The sequence below is a fragment of the Wyeomyia smithii genome, chromosome 2 (genome assembly GCF_029784165.1).
Source record: "Wyeomyia smithii strain HCP4-BCI-WySm-NY-G18 chromosome 2, ASM2978416v1, whole genome shotgun sequence".
NCBI lineage: Eukaryota > Metazoa > Arthropoda > Insecta > Diptera > Culicidae > Wyeomyia > Wyeomyia smithii.
This window is the reverse complement of record NC_073695.1, coordinates 39,791,555-39,812,820: the sequence shown is the minus strand read 5'-3', so window position 1 is coordinate 39,812,820 and position 21,266 is coordinate 39,791,555. Positions and strand designations below refer to the sequence as shown.

The window sequence follows — 21,266 nt, the reverse complement described above, 5'->3', positions numbered from 1 at the left end:
TTTATTTTCAATTTATTTTTTCGTTTTTGAACCAGTGGATGGATTTTCGATGTCTTTAGATCAACCTTAGCTTACCAAGCCGTGGTGTGGCCTTTGCTATCCGTAAGAGTCGTCAGTTCAGATCAAGATCAAATTAATGTAATTGTTCTCTTATTTCTAATTTCGAGAAAAAAATCTAGTAATCATATGAATGCCGAATTTATAAAATTATCATAATTAATATAATGTTTTCAAATAGAATTTACTCAAATAAAAAAAACATATAGAAAACTTATATGTAGAGTCAAATATGAACTTCAAAATCACTTAAGGGGGCATTGCTATGTTTTTTTTTTGTTCACACAACATTTATTTGACACGGCACAATACTATTGCTATGTTTGTCTTAGAAAGAACGACGAACAAATGGAAAGGGCATAATTTTAGATGTAAAACATCAAAAACTTTCAATAGGATTTGGATATTTACGGTGGTTGTTTCATCGAAAATTTTTGTCATTGTTATTTTGATGACATGGCCACAATGGTCTAGAAACCGAATTTAGGGGGAAATTTGGATCTAAAGCTCGATAGTAATATTCTAGAGAAAAACTTTCCTCTACAAAGTTGCTCCACATGAAAATTATTGAATTTATTGAAAAATTATCAAACATTAGGGTGACCAAATTTTTATTGGAATCAAGTATCTAACATTTTTTATATTTAAAGATAGAAAACAAAAATTTTAGGCAACATTGGAAAAAAAGTTTTTTCTATCTTTGAAAATAAACGAGTTAAATTGGAAAAACACCATTTTCGCTTTTACTTTTTATTTCAATGTTTGTATCAAAACTGTCTTCAAACTTTTAGAGCTCTTCAAGACAATTCATTTGTAATGCCGACAGTGTAAATATTCTTATTCTACTCTAAAGAATTGCTAATACACCTTCACATTTGTTTTCGTTGTTTAAAAGAAAACATAAAAAATATCACTTGATCTTAATTTAAAAGACACATTTGACGCTAAGTATGGAAACATTTTTGAAATTTTTTTAATTTTTTATAATTGGGTTGATTTCAATTTGAAAACATGACAAATTTTTTTATATTTTTTTTATATTTATTGCATAAAAGAGCAAACAGACTTTGTTTTTCGGTATTTTTGTCTTATACTTGAAAAAGTTACCTGTATTTTGATCTAAAAAATCGAACAACTGGTGCAAAAGTTAGGAAGTTCTGACCATAATAAATTTATGGTCACCCTATTTCGGAGCAACTCGGCCTAACGATCCAACAAAAAATACAGGTGCACTCCAGAAGTTCAAACTGGAAAAAAATTAAAGATTATAGCTATTCAACCATTCCTGGAAATTTTAGTGTCCGTGGTGATGAATGGCTAGGGACACCAAAATTCATAGGAATGGTTGAATAGCTATAATCTTTCATTTTTTCCGGTTTGAGCTTTTGGAATGTTTTTTTTTTTTATTTTGTTAACCAGTGCTATTTTTGACCAAGATCAATCCCTTTTTATTTTGAGCACAATTAAAACCCGTTGGGTAACCAGCTCCGAAATAGAGTTACCATAATTAAAAACTGCTTTCTTCCATACATTTTATCTTTAAAAATTTATAACTTTTGAGCCAGTAAATTGATTTTTTAAGATCCAATTTGAGGTAGAAGAAGAACAAATACCGACCAATCAAGTCAACGTGCTTTTATATGCAAAATTTTCAAAATTATTATAATTTTTGTCCTGTTTTCAAACTGTTTCCACTTGAATATAAAAAATAAATTATTTTTTTGAATTTTCTTTATGCATAGAGTCAAATGTGCCTTTCATATTGACCCCAAGAGATATTTTTTATGTTGTAAAAGGAATAAGTTCGTAAAATTTGTAGAATGATTTCTTCAAACTACAAAGATATAAAAGTTAGATACTAAATTTCATCGAAAATTTGTATAATCCTAATTTTTTATTATTTCTTAATGAGCGCGACATCATATCTAACAGCTTTGAAGAAGAAAGTTTTTCTCCAGAATGTTGTTATCGAACAAAAGACTCAAATTTCCCTCTAAATTCGGCTTCTGAGTCACTGTGTAGTGGTTCTAGATGGCTTATTGCTAGTCTCGAATGATAGGTTCAAAAAAATTTGCTACGCTGTAAGATAGTTTTTTTTAGGTTAATAAGTTTTGGAATTGTTGAAAAAATTCTACGGCTATTTTTCTACTACCTTTGCCTCTACGATAAACAATAACTTACGAAAGCAGACGATATTCGAGCAAATTTGAGAATTTCTTAGCAATTACTGACTTTCCTAGGCTCATTAATTCTACACGCAATGGATGTAAGGTGCAGAATCACATCTATACCTATTGTAGGTTTAAAATCTGGATACTGAATGTGTTTTTACTGTGGTATGGAAAATTACCATTTTTCAACCTCACCAGTACATACAATTATTTACAAAATTTAAAAAAAATCCATCGCCTTCCACGCCATCTAAATAATAAAGCTTATATACAAACGATTATAGAATAAAGTAACAAACCTGTCTTCTGTTCAAAAACTGACAAGGTAAATGACATGATTATTTTGATCAAACTGATGAACTGAATGAATGATTAACACATTCTGGATAACAGAGGATCAACCCTCTTGCAAAATAGCGATTAATTGAAAAAAAAAACCGATGGAGAATCCTAACCATTGTAATGCGTTGAAGAGTCTCCAGGTTTCAAATTGTTCTCTTCCTCGATTCAAAAATACAAGAGTACATAAACCTGTTCATGAAGTGAGAGACATTGGTTTTGCTGCTGTGGGGGCACTAATGGCAAGATTGCAAAATGGCTGGAACTTAAATCCATACCGAACAAATTTTTTAGACTATTAGGAGTACAGCAGATTTGGTTGAAATTCTAAAATCCTCGAGGCATGTTATTACTGACGAAATAATGATTCTACTTGATGTCACAATGCTTTTCTCGTGTATCCTGGAGGAAAAACCCATAGATATTTTTGAAGGTTGGGTTATTTCCAACGATGTGACAATACTTGAAGAACTGAAGTACTTAACCCTCTAGTGCCCAAGTTTATTTTTAGATGGACTTCGAAAAAATCACTATGAATTTTTATAAACATTTTTTTATAAACATTTTTTAAGTATTGATTGAAGCTTTTTAGAGGTTCAACTGAAGACCGTCTAAAGTTACCTTGACTTCGCATTAAAGATAATTATTTTTCTCTTCCAGAAAAATTTTACAAACAAACAAAAGGAGCGCCTATGTGAAATCCTCTATCATTTGTTTCATATACTTTTTTATGGCTCGCAGTCGTTTTTGTGGGACCCTCTTTGCTTAGAATAAAAATCAGCCAATGATGGCATATGGCATCATTTGATACATTGAACATTTCTCAACTTAAAATGAAATTCATTGACGCTTCCATCATTTCACAATACTTTCTCGAACACCAATAGATGTTCCTTTACTGAGAAAATCATATCAGCTTAGTCTAGTTTTATACTTAGACGCAGTAGCTATCCAAAGTTGAAAAAAGTGAAAAATTCACGGGAAATAATGGGCTGATTCGGGTGAAGAGGTAAGATAATTGCAAATTGTGAAAAGATTTCACGCTGCAAAGTCTTCACTTTGTCTTTCAATCTCTCAAGTAATAGTTGCATTTCTGACCTAGGCCAGGACTAAGGGAGGAAGCGATTCGGGGTGCCCGGAACAATTGCCCCCGTTGCCCTCTCTTTAATCCGGGTCTGACCCTATTGAAAAATAACATACCATGCCGGTATTGTCATACGTATCGACGTAATGTGAAAATAGAAAAGTTAAAGTTATTGAATTGAAAAGAAAAAAAATGATAGTATAGGCTAAAGACTAAATTTTAATTTAAGGAAAGAATGAGTTGATTTTTTCATATTTTTATTTTCAAAGAAACTTGCAGTAACAACAAATCTTTTGGTAGAAAATAGCATTGTTTTTTTATTCGCGAAGGTGACATTTCTCTTTGAATATGTCAGTTGACAGCCGGTATGGTGTTAATAAGAATCAAAGTCTCAACAAATACTATATGATATCGGGTTAACTATCAGTAGTCTAAGTTTACCAACAATACTTTTTTTAGTTTGTTATTTTACTCAGACTCTTACCATTTTTCTCAGAACCAAGTTGTGCTATGCTGATATTCAATTAAAATTCTGGTTGCCCTCTAAGTTGTTGTTGAATTACATAACAATTGAAGTTTGAGTTTTGAACACAACACAATATTATTAAAAGTTTCGTAGATGATTTGAAAAAAATAGATGGTTCACAATGTATTAACTAATAAATTTCATTTCTATTTCAAGCAGTAAATGTGGAACTGACGATTGAAAAATGTACTAACTGGGGAAATAGTTATTCAGAAATTTACGAAAATATAGTCCAGCAGGTGGGACTCGAACCCACAACTTCTAATCTCCGGTTGTTGTGTTGTGGGTTCGAGTCCCACCTGCTGGACTATATTTTTCGTAAATTTCTGAATAACTATTTCCCCAGTTGGTACATTTTTCAATCGTCAGCTCCACATTTACCACTTGAAATAGAAATAAAAATAGCTTGACTTGTATTATAGTCATTAAAAATAAGAAGGATTAATAAATTTTAAAAAGATTGGATTCGTATTTAAAATTTTGCATTTCTTGCGAATACAAAATAAGTTTAAATTGATATGAAAAATGAAGACTAAAACGAAAACAGATTGCAAATGCAGATTTGTTTTAGATTTAACATTCTGGTTAACGTCTTGTAATTTGTACTTATTGTAAAGCCATCACAATTATTCATCTTTTATAGACAAAAGAAGATTTCTAAACAATTTTAGCTACCTACTATATAAAAAATATGATGAGAAGAATACCTAATAGTTGAGTAAGTTGGAAAAAGTTTCACTCTTTAGCAAAATACCATTAAAATCCACTCACTCCGGCAGCACTGCATCTCTCTGACGGATCAATGGACATCAGTACAGAAATAGTCAGACACATAAACTAAAAGCCACGGATCATTACCGTCATTATGCATCCATCTTTCGCAACTGTCAAGCCGGATATCGTACTATGCTTCACGGGTAGAGTGCCATCCTTGCTGCGCCAGCAGTTGTTCCTCTGCGTCCGAGGCAGACCATATTTTCACAGCGAAAAGAAAAACATACAAGAAAGGGGGAAAAGGAAAAAATCGTCTTCTTCAGATGTTCCAACTTTCTCATCTCTTCTAAAAAACCTCTTCATTTCCTATACTCGTACTCTTGTTCTAATCTTTTCCCGCACAAATCTACCCGCCTTGGTGTTAATAGATCATGATTTTCTCACTCTCAACCAAAACTCGAACCCTGTTTTGATTTCCCAGTGTAAGTGAGCGTTCAAACGAAAGAAAATCTTCTGCTGTTGCAGAACTTCAACCGGTGGTGGGCCAACGGTAGGCAAAAACCGCAACAGTTGAAGTTATTTATCTCTTCTATGGTCCAATTTTGTGTAGAATTTAATTATAATGTTTAAAAATAGACAAATTACTACGCCGAAGCGCGGGAATGAGGGAGACACCATCGTCGCCATCATGAATGTCTGGGTGTTTCAGTGTTACATGCATATGTCACAGACAGGCTGTGTGCCGCTGAGCCGATTGTCTATACTGGCCATGGCCAGGGGATTGGTTGGAAGTGCGCAGGCGTCAACGAAACTGCCGCGCTTTGATCGTTCTTCGCCATCGTCGTTGTCGTCGTTGTCGTTGTAGTTTTAGGCGGGGACGAAGGCTATAAAGCGTGTGAGTGATGAAAATGATCTTCGCTCAGATTTATGGGCACCCCGCAGGGTGGTAGTTGCCGGTTGGACAACAGGAAAATGCACCGTACACCCACCTGTGAATTGCGTTCATTGATTACCCGCCGGTGGGTTGACTTTTCAATGGGCTTGAGGATTGAATCCGACACAGATCGAGGTGAATGACTTGTCCGAAGGGTTCAGCCCTGGTGACCGCGTAATGTCCACCCACTATTGTTGCTGTCGTGCTTTTTAGTGTCTGCTTACCAACACCAGTCAGCCGCGCTTCGTGAGTTCCTTCGCCGAGTGACCGCGAGAGCTGCTTCGCGCAGGGCCAACCGCTGAAGGCTGAAAAACGAAAATTCTCATTTTCCCGTTTTCATTTTAGTTCTTCTACGAAAACGGCAGAGCGCAATTGGTCATAGACGAGGCATTCCTGAAGGATGCTGGTGTCTACACGCTAACTGCCAAGAATATCGCCGGTGAAAAGTCCTGCTCGTGTAATGTTGTTGTGAAAGGTCGGCTGCCGCACGAAACGTCCGATTCAGAACTAGCCAGTGATATGGAACCAGTGAAACCGTCCGTCCAGCTCCAGCTCAAGGACGTCTCCGTGTTCGAGGGTAAACCGGTCCGACTGGATTGCGTGATTGTCGGCCAACCGGAGCCGGAAGTGATTTGGTACCACTGGGAACGTCCCGTCAAGGAGTCCACCGATTTTCAGCTGCTATTCCAAGGTGATCGCTGTTCGCTAGTGATACGAGAAGCATTTCTAGAAGATGCTGGCGAGTACCGAGTGGTCGCTATTAATAGCGCTGGTGAAGCTTCGAGCAAGTGTAATCTAATTGTAACACCACTGAACATCGCGGAACCAGCCGTACGTCAGCCGGCCGAACGTGTCCTGCCCCAACTGGGGGCGCCACCCAAGTTCGAGCGGCTGCTAAGTGACATCCTTGCGACCGAAGGCGAAAAGTGTCAATTCGAGTGTGCCGTCAGTGGCGATCCGCGGCCCAACATCAGGTGGTACGTGAACAACCGTGAAATCGAAGAAAATCCGCGCGTTCATTCAGTAATCCGCGAAGACGGGGTGGTGAAACTCATCATCGAACAGGTGTTCCCCGACGATAAGGGCGTGTACACGGTGAAAGCTTGCAACCCGTCCGGGGAGGCCAAGTGCTTTTCGAATTTGATCGTGAAATCCGTCAACGCTCCCGAGTTCGAAACTGTACCGGCGTTTCTTAGCGACAGTGTTGTGTGTCCGACGTTTAAGGAACTGTTCGCCGATCGGGCCGTCAAGTTGCACGACTCGACTAAGTTTGAGTGCATTGTTGTGGGTAAACCGCAGCCGAAAATTCGGTGGTTTTTCAACGATAGACCCGTTCAGGGGCACGATTTTCTCGTTTCGACTAGTGGCGATCGGCAGGTTCTAACGATTCCCGAGGTTGTCCCAGAACTGGCTGGGAAAATTACTTGTTTGGCTGAAAACGAAGCGGGACACGCACAGTGTGTGGCTTTTATAAAGCTGGTGGAAGGTTTCGGAACGGCTTCGTTCTTGCCGCAGGTTATGGCTGAATCGATGCTGCAGGTTGATAATACCGGAGCGTCTACGGTGACGCTCCAGAAGCAGGTTACCACTTCATCCTCGTCCTACTCCTCCTCGACGGTGGTCGAGAACGGAGTATCGCAATCCGAGGTACACTCGCAGTCGGCCCATCTGGACCGCTCGTTCAAGAAAGTCGGTAACGAAGCTCCGGAACTGTCGGAGAAAAAACAATTCTCGCAATATCATCAAACGAACGACTTGCCGCCTTCGACGCAGCAGGAAACATCGATCCTCAACATCGCCAACAACAACACATCGGAAATGCACGAAACGATCATTGCTAACTCGGGTCAAATCAGTACCGGGAAGCCCGCCAGGCGCAGCTCTGCTCCCCGCTTCGTTTCGCCGTTCAACGGAAAAATCGTCGACCAAGGAGCCGATGTTGTTTTCGAGGGAATCGTCGACGGTTACCCGACACCCGAAGTGAAAGTAACCAAGAATGACACCGAGCTTAAGCCGGACGGAGAGCGCATCAGTGTGACCTATTCACTCAACAAAGTCGTGGTCGAGCTGAAAAGCGTTTCACCTAACGACGCAGGACGTTATACTGCGACAGCATCGAACGCAGCCGGTGCTTCATCGACCACAGCCGATCTCGTCGTTAAAAGTAAGAACCGACAGCTAACATTCTATGTCTCTACTTTCTTTCTCTACATTCTGCTTTCTCTCTTCGTCTTTCTCTCTTTCTCTTTATCCTTCTTTAGAGTCTATATTCCCGCCAGTGTTCGGCAGACGGTTGCAGGCCCAGAGCGTCCGACGGGACGATCGAGTTATTTTGGCTGCCGAAGTAACGGGAACTCCGGAACCGAGCGTTTACTGGTTCAAGGACGACCAACCCGTACAGGAATCGCTGCTGCCGGGCAGTTACGAATTGCAACAGGTTGGACCTTGCTTTAAGCTGATTTTCGAACGCATTGACCTGGCGGACGCCGGAAAGTACATGCTGCTGGCCAAAAACGCCGGCGGTGAAGCGCAAAGTATCGCCGACATTGCCGTGCTGGACGTGGAACCCCAGCCGCAACCGCAGCCCAAGCATGTCTCCTTCGTGGACATACCACAGGTAACTATCCGTCCGTGTGCAGCGCGGTTTAAGTGTTAGAATAGCCGAAAACAGTGGAGTGAATACGAAGAAAAGAAACTGTGTATTAATGAACGTTCACATTCCTAGAAAATCGAAAACCATTCCTTCACATCAATATGCTCGACAAAATTTCTGTTCCTTTTTTCTTTGTTTTGTACATTCTATGTTTCATCCTTTAACTCACTTTTTCATCGCAACATCTGTCTATCAATGATCTTTCTACCACACAGCCAGCGGCCGGTGAACCACACGAAAGCATTTCCGGTGAGTCTGGCTTTACAGCTCGCCAAGAATTTTCAGCCGAGTCGAAACTGCAGGGTCCCACAACAGAGTCCACTATCGTAACTGAAACGCGTCGCACTACAGAGGCCACCATGCGGCTGGAACACAAGATCAGCTTCCCCGATCTGCCCGTAACATTTTCACAACGCACACAAACACCCACGATTCCTCTCGTATCCGAAGGAACGATGGTTCAAACAGACTTACAAACGAGTGCCACCAACACAGACCGAATCGCTACACGAACGGACGCCACACAAACACCGATTCCACCAGTACAGCTGCAGCAGCAACCTCCGGCGCAGCTACTAAAGACTGAAGCCACACAAACAACTCCCCAGGTGGAACTGCCGAAACCGCCGCTGGAAGAAATTCAAACCGAAGCCAAGCGAAGTGCGTTCCAATTCTTCGAAAAAATCGACAAATTGAACGGAACGGCACAACCGGCAGCGGTTCCTTTACCATCCATACCAAAGCCAAAATCTTTCAAGCCACTCAAATCATCAGTCGCCATCGATCAAACGCATCAGCTGGTAGGTCCAGAAATACTGCTCTATCAATCGTACACTCCGGGTCAGCCACCGGCAGCACAAACTCAATTCGCTTCATCATCTGAACAGTCATCAAGTAGCGTTACAACCACCAACTTGACCACAATGACCAACAGTAGCAGTAGCTATCAAACGACCAAAAAGGTCGAGTTTCTGCAACCACAACCCGTCACTGTCCCGACTCCTCCGATCTATCACCAAGAGCCGCACCCCCCGATAACCGTCGAAACGCACCACATCCCGAAGCACGACCCGACTCCTTCCCACAAAATTCCCCAAATTGTGGCACACGAAGTCACAATCAATCGAATCCAACAACAAGCCACAAGCACACCTCATCTCGAGCGAGCTCGCAGCTCGTCCCCTCGACCATCGGCGGAAGCCATCGCAATGGAGAAACTTTGGACCACTCCTAAAACATCCGGCTTCGTCACATTACCACGCACCAAACCATCAACTGTAACTACTACTATCACTGCTCGTAAACCCTCACTAGAGGACAGTAAACGCTCAACGCCTAAATCCGAATTTCAGCCAGCAGTGCAAAACAACTTTTATAGTCAGCAGCAGCAGCAGCCACAACAACAGCAGATGTATTCGTCCTTCTCTACGACTCACCAGTTCCAGGCATCATCGCTATCTCAACAGCAGTACTCCCAGACCATGCAATATCAACCGTTCAAGCCATCCGAACCAGCTCCCGCACCTGTCCAAGCTCCACAACCTGCTCCGTACAACCCATCTCCGATTCAACAGCCGACCTTCAAACCAGCACCTCAACCCGTTCAGCAACCGAAACCTTTCATCCCAGCTCCAATCCCACAACCCGTACAGAAGCCATTCATCCCGGCTGCAGCACCTCCTCCGGTTCATCACTCCCTCGCTTCTGCTCCAGCTGCCGTGCCGTTCGTCTCTGGACCATCCTACAACCAGACTCCTCAGCCGTTTAAGCCACTTCCTCCGCCTTCCATCACTTCAAGCCAACAGAACTACTCCTCAACACCGCTCGACTTCCAGCCAATCCAGACGACCTTCGTTCCAACTCCCCAAACCTTCGTTCCCGCTCCAGAACCCTACGTACCAGCTCCCCTGCCACAACCCATCCCATACCCAGAACCACAATACCAACCCGAGCAGCCCCAAACACCACCAATGTCCATCCAATGTCCACCTGCTCAATTCGTCGACTTCACGCAACAACAGCAACAGCAACAACAATTTATCCAGCAACAGCAAGAGGAGATCTACAAGAAAAAATCGGTCAAGGAAACCAAACAGCTGTTCGAGCAAACCATCCGACAGCAGGAAGCTGTCGCCGATCTGCGGGCACCCCGCATGATCCAGCAGATGCCGTACTCGCCGACCAAGGCGCCGCTCACTCTGCCGGCCGACTTTGGCTACACCCCGGCCGAGATCGGACTCGAGCCGGGACCGCAGCCTACGATGGGTTACGCTCCGAAGCACTCGAACGAACGCAAGAGCTCCTACTATCGTGAGAAGATCGAACAGTCCCTGTTCGAGAGCATGGATAAAGTGCCGGAACGTGTTCCGGCCGGTGGTGTCAAGATTATCCCGCCCAGTCCGCGCAAAAAGCCACCCACGGGACAGTCGGATACCGCCGGGATGACTCCTGCTTCGTTCGAGCAGCCACCGGAAGCCAAGGGTACGCCCACCGTCGGGGCCAAGAGCCCATTCACGGCGACCGAGAGTGAGTACGAGAGTGATATGGACGTGAATCGGAAGATGAACGGAGTCAGCGGCTACCTGGCCGATACCGAGGAGGTCCAGAAGACGGTTTCGTTCAGCGAGCAGAAGATCGAGAGCTTCAGCAGCAGCAGCAAGACCGAAAGTATGGTGGTCAGCTCTTCGACTGCCTCGCAGGAGCAGAAGATCGAATCGTTCGAGTCGTCGGTTGAAAAGGTTGAGGGCGCATCCAAATCGGCCGTGACCGACGGCGAAATTCAGCCGCCGCCAGCACAGTTGCCCGCGGAGCAAGTAACCACCACCACTACCACCAGCAGCGCCACCGAAGAGGCTAGCAAGGTTCGAACAAATCGCTTGACAGCCAATTGATTGATGTTTAGTGTGTGCGTGCGTGCGTGCGTGCGTGCCAATTGCCTAACCCCATCGGAATAGCAAACAAATCGCGCGCAAGCACTCCGAATTGCCCAGTTATCTAATTCTGCATGAGTGCTTTTTTTTTATTTTCGATTATGATTTTCCGCCTCTTCCTAACACACTATTATTTCGCTTGCTTTCAAACGCCCGTAACCCCGTAGTATGGACATAGACTAGAGCGAGAGCAAAAAAATGTAAAGAAAACACATCCCAGAAACGAGTGTCGCATTGATCTATGTCAAAGTTTATTTTTGCCTCTACAAGATCAGCTCACCAGCGTCACCACGACACGGCTGCAGGCCCAGTCTGGCGCTCTCACAATGTGCGCAGAGCGAGAGAGAGAGACAGAATCGAACAAAAAAATACCACAGCCACCAGGCGCGAAAGAAACGGTCGCGACGCTTGCAATTTGTGTGTCAATGTGAAATTCCTTAAACTTAAACTGTTGCACTCAAAGACGTTTCTAATTGGGTTTTTCCTTTTCTCATTTTTTTTTTTTCGTTCTTTTTTGTGTTTTTCTTTGCTCGCTATTTTAGGAATCCATTACAACTGAAGAGGGAATTAAGAACTTCCTGGTGAATAATGACCTACCGGAAGATTTGCAACCAGTTAAGGTTCTACCAACAGAGGAGCCGCTACCGACGCTGAAAAAGGTCCCAGTTCCAGCGGCAGTTCAACCGGAACCACAACCAGAGCCAGCACCTGTCGCACCGGAACCGACTCCGATCGTTGAACCGGCACCACCGGTTCAGCCGGCACAACAGAACGGTTATCCTTCGGCTAGTGACTACGAGAGTGACTTGGACAAGAAGATCAAGCCAGTGTGGCAGCCAACCATCGAGCAGGGATACAAGCCGGTCCATCCGGTGTTTAACCCACCGAAACCGCATGAAACCGGTCCAGCTGCACCGCCGCCATCAGTATTTGATCCGATCGACAAAATTCAACCCACAATTCAGATTCCCGTACTCAGTGAAGCACCCAAAATTGAAAAACCGACACCCATCAGCTACACTCAAAGTCAGACAAGCCAGCAATCCTTCCAAGAGCAAAAGAGCACGACCTTCCAGTCCTATCAGCAGCAAAGCTATCAACAATATCAATCACAGCAACCCCAGCTGCAGCAACCCCAATCGTTCCCACCTATGGAACCGACACCGGCCCTATACTACACCTCTATCACGGGAGAACCCGTTCACAATGCCATCGCAACCGAAACCTCCAACACTCTGCACATGAAGGAAATGACCGAAAGCAGCAACCGGGTCGTAAATATGTCACAAACCCAGCGGGTTGTCAATCTGGAGTCCACTAATCAGTACTTGCAGCAGCAGAAGGCACCCTCGACAGACTTCATGCAAAGACCAGGTCGCTTTACTCCGGGCGAGTATCGCGACAGTGACCAAGAGTATGACGGATCGCGAATCCGTCCATTGTGGACTCCAAACCCATCAGATAGCGACGAACCACACTATCGAAGCGTTAGGCCAAACTTCAAGCAGCCACGATCGGCCAGTGTACCGCGATCCGGTGAGCGAATTCAAACCCCAATGGAATTCGACACCGGTCCAGTGTTGATGCCGTCCAAAATTGATCTCAGCAGTGTCGTCAATCAGCAGCAGCAAACCACGACCAGCACCGAGACGTCGTCGATGGAAGTGCTGCAGACTCAAACTCTCGATCGTCAGTCCTCGTTCACCTCCAAGCGGCTGGCGACTTCGCACGTGTCCAACCTGCGTGACGATATGGCTGTGAAAGCACACCGAGTGGCCCCGATCAACTACATCCAGAAGGCGGCCAATCAGGCCGAAAGTATGTCGCAGTCCTTCAAGACCAAGGCGTACCACTTTGCCAACGAAGTGATGACAGACATGCGGAAGGCACCGATCAAACCGATCCTGAAGAATGCTTTCGGCTACCAGGTCCCGGTTGCACCGGCTACAGCCGTTGTCCCACCAGCCACCACCGGCAGTAACGCCCAAGTCTACCGAGAAGATTCCAGGGTGTCCCAATACGGTGAGTAGATATATTTTTTTCCTTCAATTTAGAGAGGAAGAGCCAAAAACCAAACATGCAACTTGAGGCGAAATCGGCTGTTGATCGTAAACTACCGGCAAACTGGCAGGTCGTAAAACAATTTTTTGTTTGTTTCTTTCTACGAGTGCCAGTTTCCGCTCGACCGGTTGCTGACCCAAACCGGCGAGATTTGGGAGCCTCAAATTGCATCTATTATTAGACAACGGGACTCGAAAACCCTCTAGCGCGTTCCCATCTTTGGCAGTTGACGATTTCTTCATTATTTTTTTTAATCTACTCTTTTCATCCGTTTTATCTATATTCTACCAAACGTTTGATTTGCTTTGATTTATGCTCCGTCCGCCACGACGACTGAGTTCGTATTGCGAGTTTTGTTTTTTTTTTTTTGGTTTGCGTCTCGACCTTTTCTCTGTTTTGTGATTTTTTCTCGACCATTGTTCTTCTCGATCAATTTTAAAAATAACCCCTTTGCCTCACTCCGAAACATTTAACACTCGAGACCAGTTTATTTTCTATTATTACTTAACCTCTCGTCAAACACTGGTTGATCTGAGAAATAATATGAAATCATTTGTTCAAACACATTACCACCCGGCTCGCGGAACGGATCGGAATGCCGCAACCGTAAATCAAATTGATAAATGTCCTTCCAATCGCCCCCGCAAACACACCAAAAAAACACACACACATCATAACTCAGGCACCAAGCATGTCGATCCGGACACCGGAATCATCTACTTCAAGTACGATTTCGGCTACGAGTTCGGCATAATCTTCCCGGGCGAAGGCCATCGGATCGCCGTCGGTGGCGGCAGCAGCAATTCCGCACTGCCACACCCAAAACCAAAACATCCACGCTATCTGAGCCCCACCCCATTCGGGTCGTACGGCGTCCAATCGGTAGAGGTACCGGTTATTCACGAACGCACCAAGGACTACTACCGGAACTGTGCCAGTCCGGTGCCGCAGTTCCGCCGGTCAGCTTCCGTTCCGGTGAGCGACCTGCAGGCAAGCCGCTACCATCGCTATAGCTATCCGATGGGAAGCGGCGGCAGCGGACGGTCGACTCCCCGCATCGGAAGCTACCGGACGTCTTCCCGCTGCACCACTCCAGGTTAGCGAGCATTTGAGCGTGCCTCCGCACGGTGCCTCCGGCTGTCAATGTTGCTGCACAATAGTGTAGAATAATGCTTTCGATGTTGATCCGCTGCCGGTAGACAACTAATCTGCAACAAACGCGAAATTAGAACACACTCAAAATGCCCCACCTCTTCTGTTTAGGTGCGATCGATGTTATAGCTGTTTTCTGTTCTCGTACGATGTTCGTCTTGCGGAAAGCTTTGTAGTGAATATCTAATTCTCTGTGATAACAATTGGTGGTAAAATAACCCTTTGAGGCATGTCGTTAAAAAAGTAGTCGATTGAGATTAAATTGTATCGTTCGTTTCTTGAAACAATGATATGAAGAAACAATTATCGCTTTAAAAGTTTTGACAGCCTCGTTTCAATTGTTTTATAAAACATTAGAACGAATTCTCCGTATCAATGTTTCAAGAAAGCAACGATATTTTCATTCATTTTCATCACAAAAAAAAACATGAATCACAAAATTACACCTCATTTAGCACAGACGCGCACTTAGCGTAAGTTAAATAAAAACATTTCCGATTTGCGTTATGTTTCATACATAATATTGTAACAAACAGAAACTATAAAATGTTCCCAAATGATTCCTAATGGAATTTTACTTCTGTTGCGATCTGGATTAACCTTATTTTCTGTTTTTTTTTTTTTTTTGGCATTATTTATAATCAGCATATGTTTAAACTAGTCAATAAAGATTTTCCCAAGTCATTTTGGCTATTTTAAATTACGCAGTCGATACTGAGACCGTTTTTCTATGGCGTGAAAATTCAACATGGTGGCGACTCCGGGTGTTTCCTGTTTTAAATACAGAAAAAACGAAGAATCTTTTTTATCTTGACTGTTAAAAATATATTCTAACTTGCTCTCCACGATTCTTTCGTACAAAAAGGAAAGATTTACCCTAGCTTTTACTTACAAAAAGAGCTTTTCCGTCACAAACTTGAGGCAAATGCTTTTAAAGAATTGAGAGAGATAAATTATAACTGCTAAAATATGCCATTTTTTATTGTTTTATGTTTGCAAAATAAGTGCAAATTTGAAGAAACTTAGAATGACTTATCTAGGGCATACGTTTTACTAATATATGAGGAATCGTAAATCGGGGCGAATTGGAACAAAACTTCCGAGCTTGTTTTCTAAAGTCTTCGATTCCATTAAAAAACTATGCAAAAAATATTTTCTTGGATAGTTCAATAGTAAATAAGTCCTGCAAACCCATTTATGAGTTAGTAGCAATTCTGTAGGTTTATTTAAAAAAATGCAAAATTGTGGCTCAAATTCCGAGCGTTCCCGAGTACCAAAAAACTTTGTTTGTGGAAGCAATTTTGTTTCACTTAGAACTGTGAGGTGAAACAGGCAACATTTTTCAATAGAACAATGAATTGCTTATTGTATCAAAGTGGTACAATCACAGGCAAGGCCCATGTTTTCAAACTTTCATATTCATTCTGGACAAATATAGTATATTTTGTACACTGCAAGATATATCGCAGTCTGTTTCTATCGCCCCGTTTCACGGTGAATATAATTAATGAAAAATCGAAAATTCCCTACTTTATACCTTGAAAATTAAAAAACCTTCAACCTCTCACAAACATTTATTGGAAAATCAAAGCGAAAAAAATAATAACACCAGGAAAAAAAATATCTTTAATGAAAGGTTATATGGAAGTTACGACGTTTGTAACTTGCATGCAAATGCATAACAACACATTATTATTTTTATTGATTGGCCTTTTGACAACACTTACACTGTTACTTAACCTGTTTGTTGTTAAATTGAGCATATACGCTGTTGAAAAATTAATAATATTGATAAAACGCCTTAATTTTTTCTCCCCTGACAATTTTTCAACATTTCTGAAGGGAAGAACAAGAATGAAGTTGAATTTTCTACACGCAGTCTTTTGTATCAAGTTGAGCGTAGATTTTTGCTTTGTAAGCGGGGCGACGCAGACTCGAGAAAGAGAAACGAAACAAAACCCCTTCGATATCGATACTACTGAGTGATTGTCATGAGCACTAACAAAGAATGTGTGCCTTCCCGATGCGAAAATTACCCTGGCTTCTAGATTAACTAATTTGCGTTATTGATATTGGATCGATAACGGTGTTCGAGTGGGCACAGAGGAAAAATTGAACCTGAAAATCACTCAATTTGCTTGCTGTGACAAACTGTTCATAGCTAACACTGTCGTTTTCCTTTGGTGCCTTGGTCGTTATTGTAAAAATGATTATTGATAAATACATGAAAATTTTACACAAGCAGTAGTTGCGAAAATTTTCATAACTCTTATCTTAAACCATTCATAGTCCTGAAATGAACCGATCCCATAATTTTCAACTAGACATGCGTGCTACAGAACGCTGACGATCGCGCCACACCGGTAGCATTGAAAATTTTCCTTCACCACTCATAATAAATTTGCTCTCCGCTCTACCCTTCGGTAGCTGTGCCAGCAAAATATTCGGCAGCATAAGATGATACCTCTTGCTACCGTATGATTGAAGGTAAGGTGTTCCGGAGTGCCTAATGGTTGACTCGTAATCCGCTCTCTTTTCCTGATGTCGCGTACATCTAACAGCTATACAGTATGTACAGTAGGGTGCCAATCATCGTATGGAAAAAAAGAAAAAATTTCAAAAAGAAACCCTATACAAAATGTTCACCTGCTCGAAAAAGCACCCTGTGCAAAATTTCAGCTCAGTCGGACTTGACATGGAGTGGCGCGAAGCGATTGAAGTTTGGCCTTTTTGAAAACCGAAAAATCACCCAAAGGGTGAAGGGGGGGGGGGGGGGGGAGGTTGAAATTTCGGTTTTCGAAATTTTTTTTTTTAATGCCAAATGGCTTAAAAACGCATGAAACGTCGAGAATTGGTGTCATCTGAAAAAATTTTTTTTTGCAAAAATCGACTCTGGGACGTTTTTTCAATTGTGGAAGGCGGAGTTCAAAACATTTAGAATTTATTTAATGAAATTGATCACTAGTCTTTCGAAATAGCCTGTATAATGATATACACTATAACTAGCATCGAATACATTAACTAGGGTGGTTCATTAATTCGACATAGGGTGGTTCATAATATAGGGTGGTTCATAATACAGTCATACCTCGATATAAGGCAACTTTATTTTATTTTTCGTTACGTTATATCGAGTTACGTTATCGTCGAAGCAAAAAAAAAATTTTTTTAATTTATGCAAGAATGTTATTGGTTGCTCAAATATGCGCGAAAACCCATTTTCCATCTCCTATCAGTATTTTTAAACCTTTCTTATGCCCATTTAGAAATATTTTCAGAAGCAAAAAAAATTTTTTTTTCAATTGATACACAGGTTACTCAAAGATGTGCGAAAACCTATTTCCCATCACTTATTAGTAATTTTAAACCATTCTTATGCCCATTTATGACAATTTTCAACAAGCAAAAAAAATTTTTTAATTGATGCAAGACTGTTGACGGTTACTCGAAAATGCGCGAAAACCTATTTCCCATCACCTATCAGTAACCTTTATTATTTATAATTATAATTTTAACCTTTCTTATGCCCATTTAGAGAACATTTCAACAAGCAAAAAAAATTTTTTTTCTAATTGATGCAAGACTGTGAATTGTTAATGAAGGATGCGTGAAAACCTATTTTCCATCACCTATTAGTATTTTTAAACCTTTTTTATGCCCATTTAGGACAATTTTTGCATTAGTTTCATTAATTTTAAAACTTACTACAAACACTTTTTTGAAGCAATTTATACCCCGAAAACAGTTGCTGTATCATTTATTTTCAATTTCAATACATTTTCAAAGTTACGTTATATCGAGGTAAAAGTTACGATATATCGAGGTTGCCTTATATCGAGGTATGACTGTATTTTCAAAAAATATTTTTTATTTATAAATGATAATTTGTTATTCTTGATTTCATTGTTTTGGTAATCTTTCGTGGGTGTTATTAAAAAATCAGATTTTTCAATTTTTTTTATTTTCTTTTCCTAACTTTTATTTTTGAATAAATAATTTTTGAAGAGTATTTTTTTTTAAGACTGAATTATTATCTACAATTTAGTCGAAGACGTCACACCAATCAAACGAACCGAAGTGATTTTTTTCATTTTATACTCATTTTTACACAATATTTTGAACCACCCTATTTCGAATAAATGAACCACCCTATGAAACATAATGTATTCGATGCTAGTTATAGTGTATATCATGATAGAGGCTATTTCAAGAGACTAGTGATCAATTTCAAAAGATAAATACTAAACATTTTGAACTCTGCCTTCCACAATTCAAAAATCCACTAAGTCCCAGAGAGTCGGCAAAAAAAAATAAGATGACACCAATTCTCGACGTTTCATGCGTTTTTAAGTCATTTAGCATCAACAAAAAAAATTCGAAAACCGAAATTCAAAATATATACCAAAACGAATTCTTGAACAATATTATGATTCCATTTCCTCCAAAACACCATACAGATGAAAACTATGTGTTTTGGTCAAAGAAAATATCATCACAGCACTTCAAAAAAAAAAAACACAAACGTTTCTGAGCAGCCACTTGACTCCCTTTGTACCCCAAATACGCAACCCAACAAATTCATATCAGTGTCGCCCAATCGAAGATTTCTTTGGCATTTTGAGTTTCTTTGGTGCAAAAATACTTGGAGATCAACAAATTGAGAACAGTTTATCGGTAGAATCAGAAGATGCATTCAAAAAGCTGCCTTTAAGGCCGTACAATGCTTTTGTTTTGGCATCATAAGAAAACATCATCGGGTAACGGACTTTTCTCAAATGTTCAATATTTTTCTTTAGTTCACAATGAATTTATCTTCATGAGGAATAAATCTGTTTTTCTCTAAGCTCTTCAACCTTTTTTAGACAGCTGTAGAAAAAAAATCAAAAGTTTTATAAGTTGTCACCCATTAAAAAATTCATGAACAAACATTGCAAATGTTTTTTTTTACGTATCGTTTTTATAACTTTGAATTTATTACGCAGAACAATTCGGTTCTATCACGTTCCTGAGATATATGAAAAATATTATAAAAACACGAATTAATTCACTTAGTGGAGTGATCTAGAGGCAAAAATTGACAGCAAATATTCAAGCAATCGCTACTTTTAAGGAAGAGTTCTTTAATTACCTGATGAATAATGGCTTAATTGCCGATCAAATTTACAATTGTGACAAGTCTGGCTTGTTTTTGTTAAAATGACTCCTTGTGAAACATTAACTTTTCCGGATCAAAAACCAAATATCTTATAATACCAATATAGTTCACTTAAGTGAAATCATGAAAACACATTGAAAATGACAGAAGCGCTAGTCACCTTTTCGACCTCTAGGAGCGCCGCTTCTAATTTTGTTCTACAAGACATTTGAAATGAACCACTTTTGGCAATAAAATTACCCAAATGGGTACACTGAAAAAAAATGCACACATTATTGTAAATTTTATAATGAGAATAACGTTCGCTTATGTATGAGGCAGTACATGGGTGACGTTTCACGGTTGGTACGTTTGTTTGTGTTATTGTTTTTGCAACCTCAAACCCAAAACAGAACCGAACACAAAATCACAATATCTGCAAAAAAATCAAGAGTGGTATTTTATTGTTATGTTAAGGATGGCTATTCTCGCGATACTAGAGCAACCGATTGGATGTTTGTTTTTCGCGCTTCCCCGATCGGGGTTCTATCCAAGTAGCGACCTGAACTGTAATCAGCTGATCACAACTGTCTCGTGGATTTTCTTCTTATCGTGGAAATAAACCAATTGGCGCTTCTAATGACAAAACAGGTGACTAGTACATCTGATCTGTTCTACATGCCAAGTGAATATAATTAATATTTAAAAAAAGTGTAACTCGAATGAGTAGATTTCAAGTGAAAGCTTAAAACAATAGTATACACTGGGGTTGCTTTTTACGCGGTTGGTTTTACCGCATTTAAAAGATTAGATTCGATATATTTATACTAAACTTATTTGATACCGCGTACAAATAATCTTCCGAATCGAGTAAAAATAATCCGCGTTAAAATCCCTTAAGGAGCTGTGAAAGTATAAGCAGCAATCTTCGAGCACGCAGGAAAAAGCATGCAGGTATATTGTTCGCATAGAGTACTCAAAGTTCATTATTGAAGTTAAGAAAGTACTAGTAATTTATTTCAAAACATTAGTTTTAGAAGATTTCTTCGTTACGGGTGTTTTGAGTCTAGCCATGTATTTTCTACTAATTGGTACAGAGCGAAAGATTTCGGGCTCGAATCTCAGTACAACGTTTCGTCATTCGTCATCCGGTCATTCGTTGTTAAATACAAGCATATTATATAGAAAATTCAACTAGAGACATTGTTGATGTAACCCTACACTAGCGCGTCGTCGCAATCTGCAATAAGTAATTTTTTCACATGATTTGTCCTTTTTTGTGAAAGTATGAAATTGAGTCAACTAAGTCTAAAATTGAGAATTTTCAGTTTCGTGTGTAAGAATATCGGTCACACGCTCACAGAAATGCAAGGTTTTCGTGTGATTCTTTGATTTTAGAGTCATAGTTTCTTCTGAAAAGTTGTTTCTTGTAGCTAGTCCTTGCACATAAATGCAAATGAAAATTATGGTGGTCCTAAAATCGGCAAAATAAAAAAAAACTTTTTTATTTG

At 40.8% G+C, this 21,266-nt stretch overlaps 1 protein-coding gene across 1 annotated transcript in view; it reads left to right on the top strand.

Moving 5' to 3' along the window:
- The window catches only part of LOC129721454 (titin), a 383,256-nt gene that overhangs the window by 207,454 nt on the left and 154,536 nt on the right, over positions 1 to 21,266 (top strand). The window contains exons 15-18 of the mRNA XM_055674011.1: positions 6,171 to 7,989; positions 8,087 to 8,442; positions 8,694 to 11,339; positions 11,951 to 13,430. Coding sequence (XP_055529986.1) covers positions 6,171 to 7,989; positions 8,087 to 8,442; positions 8,694 to 11,339; positions 11,951 to 13,430 — 6,301 coding nt within the window. The remainder of the gene's footprint in view (positions 1 to 6,170; positions 7,990 to 8,086; positions 8,443 to 8,693; positions 11,340 to 11,950; positions 13,431 to 21,266) is intronic.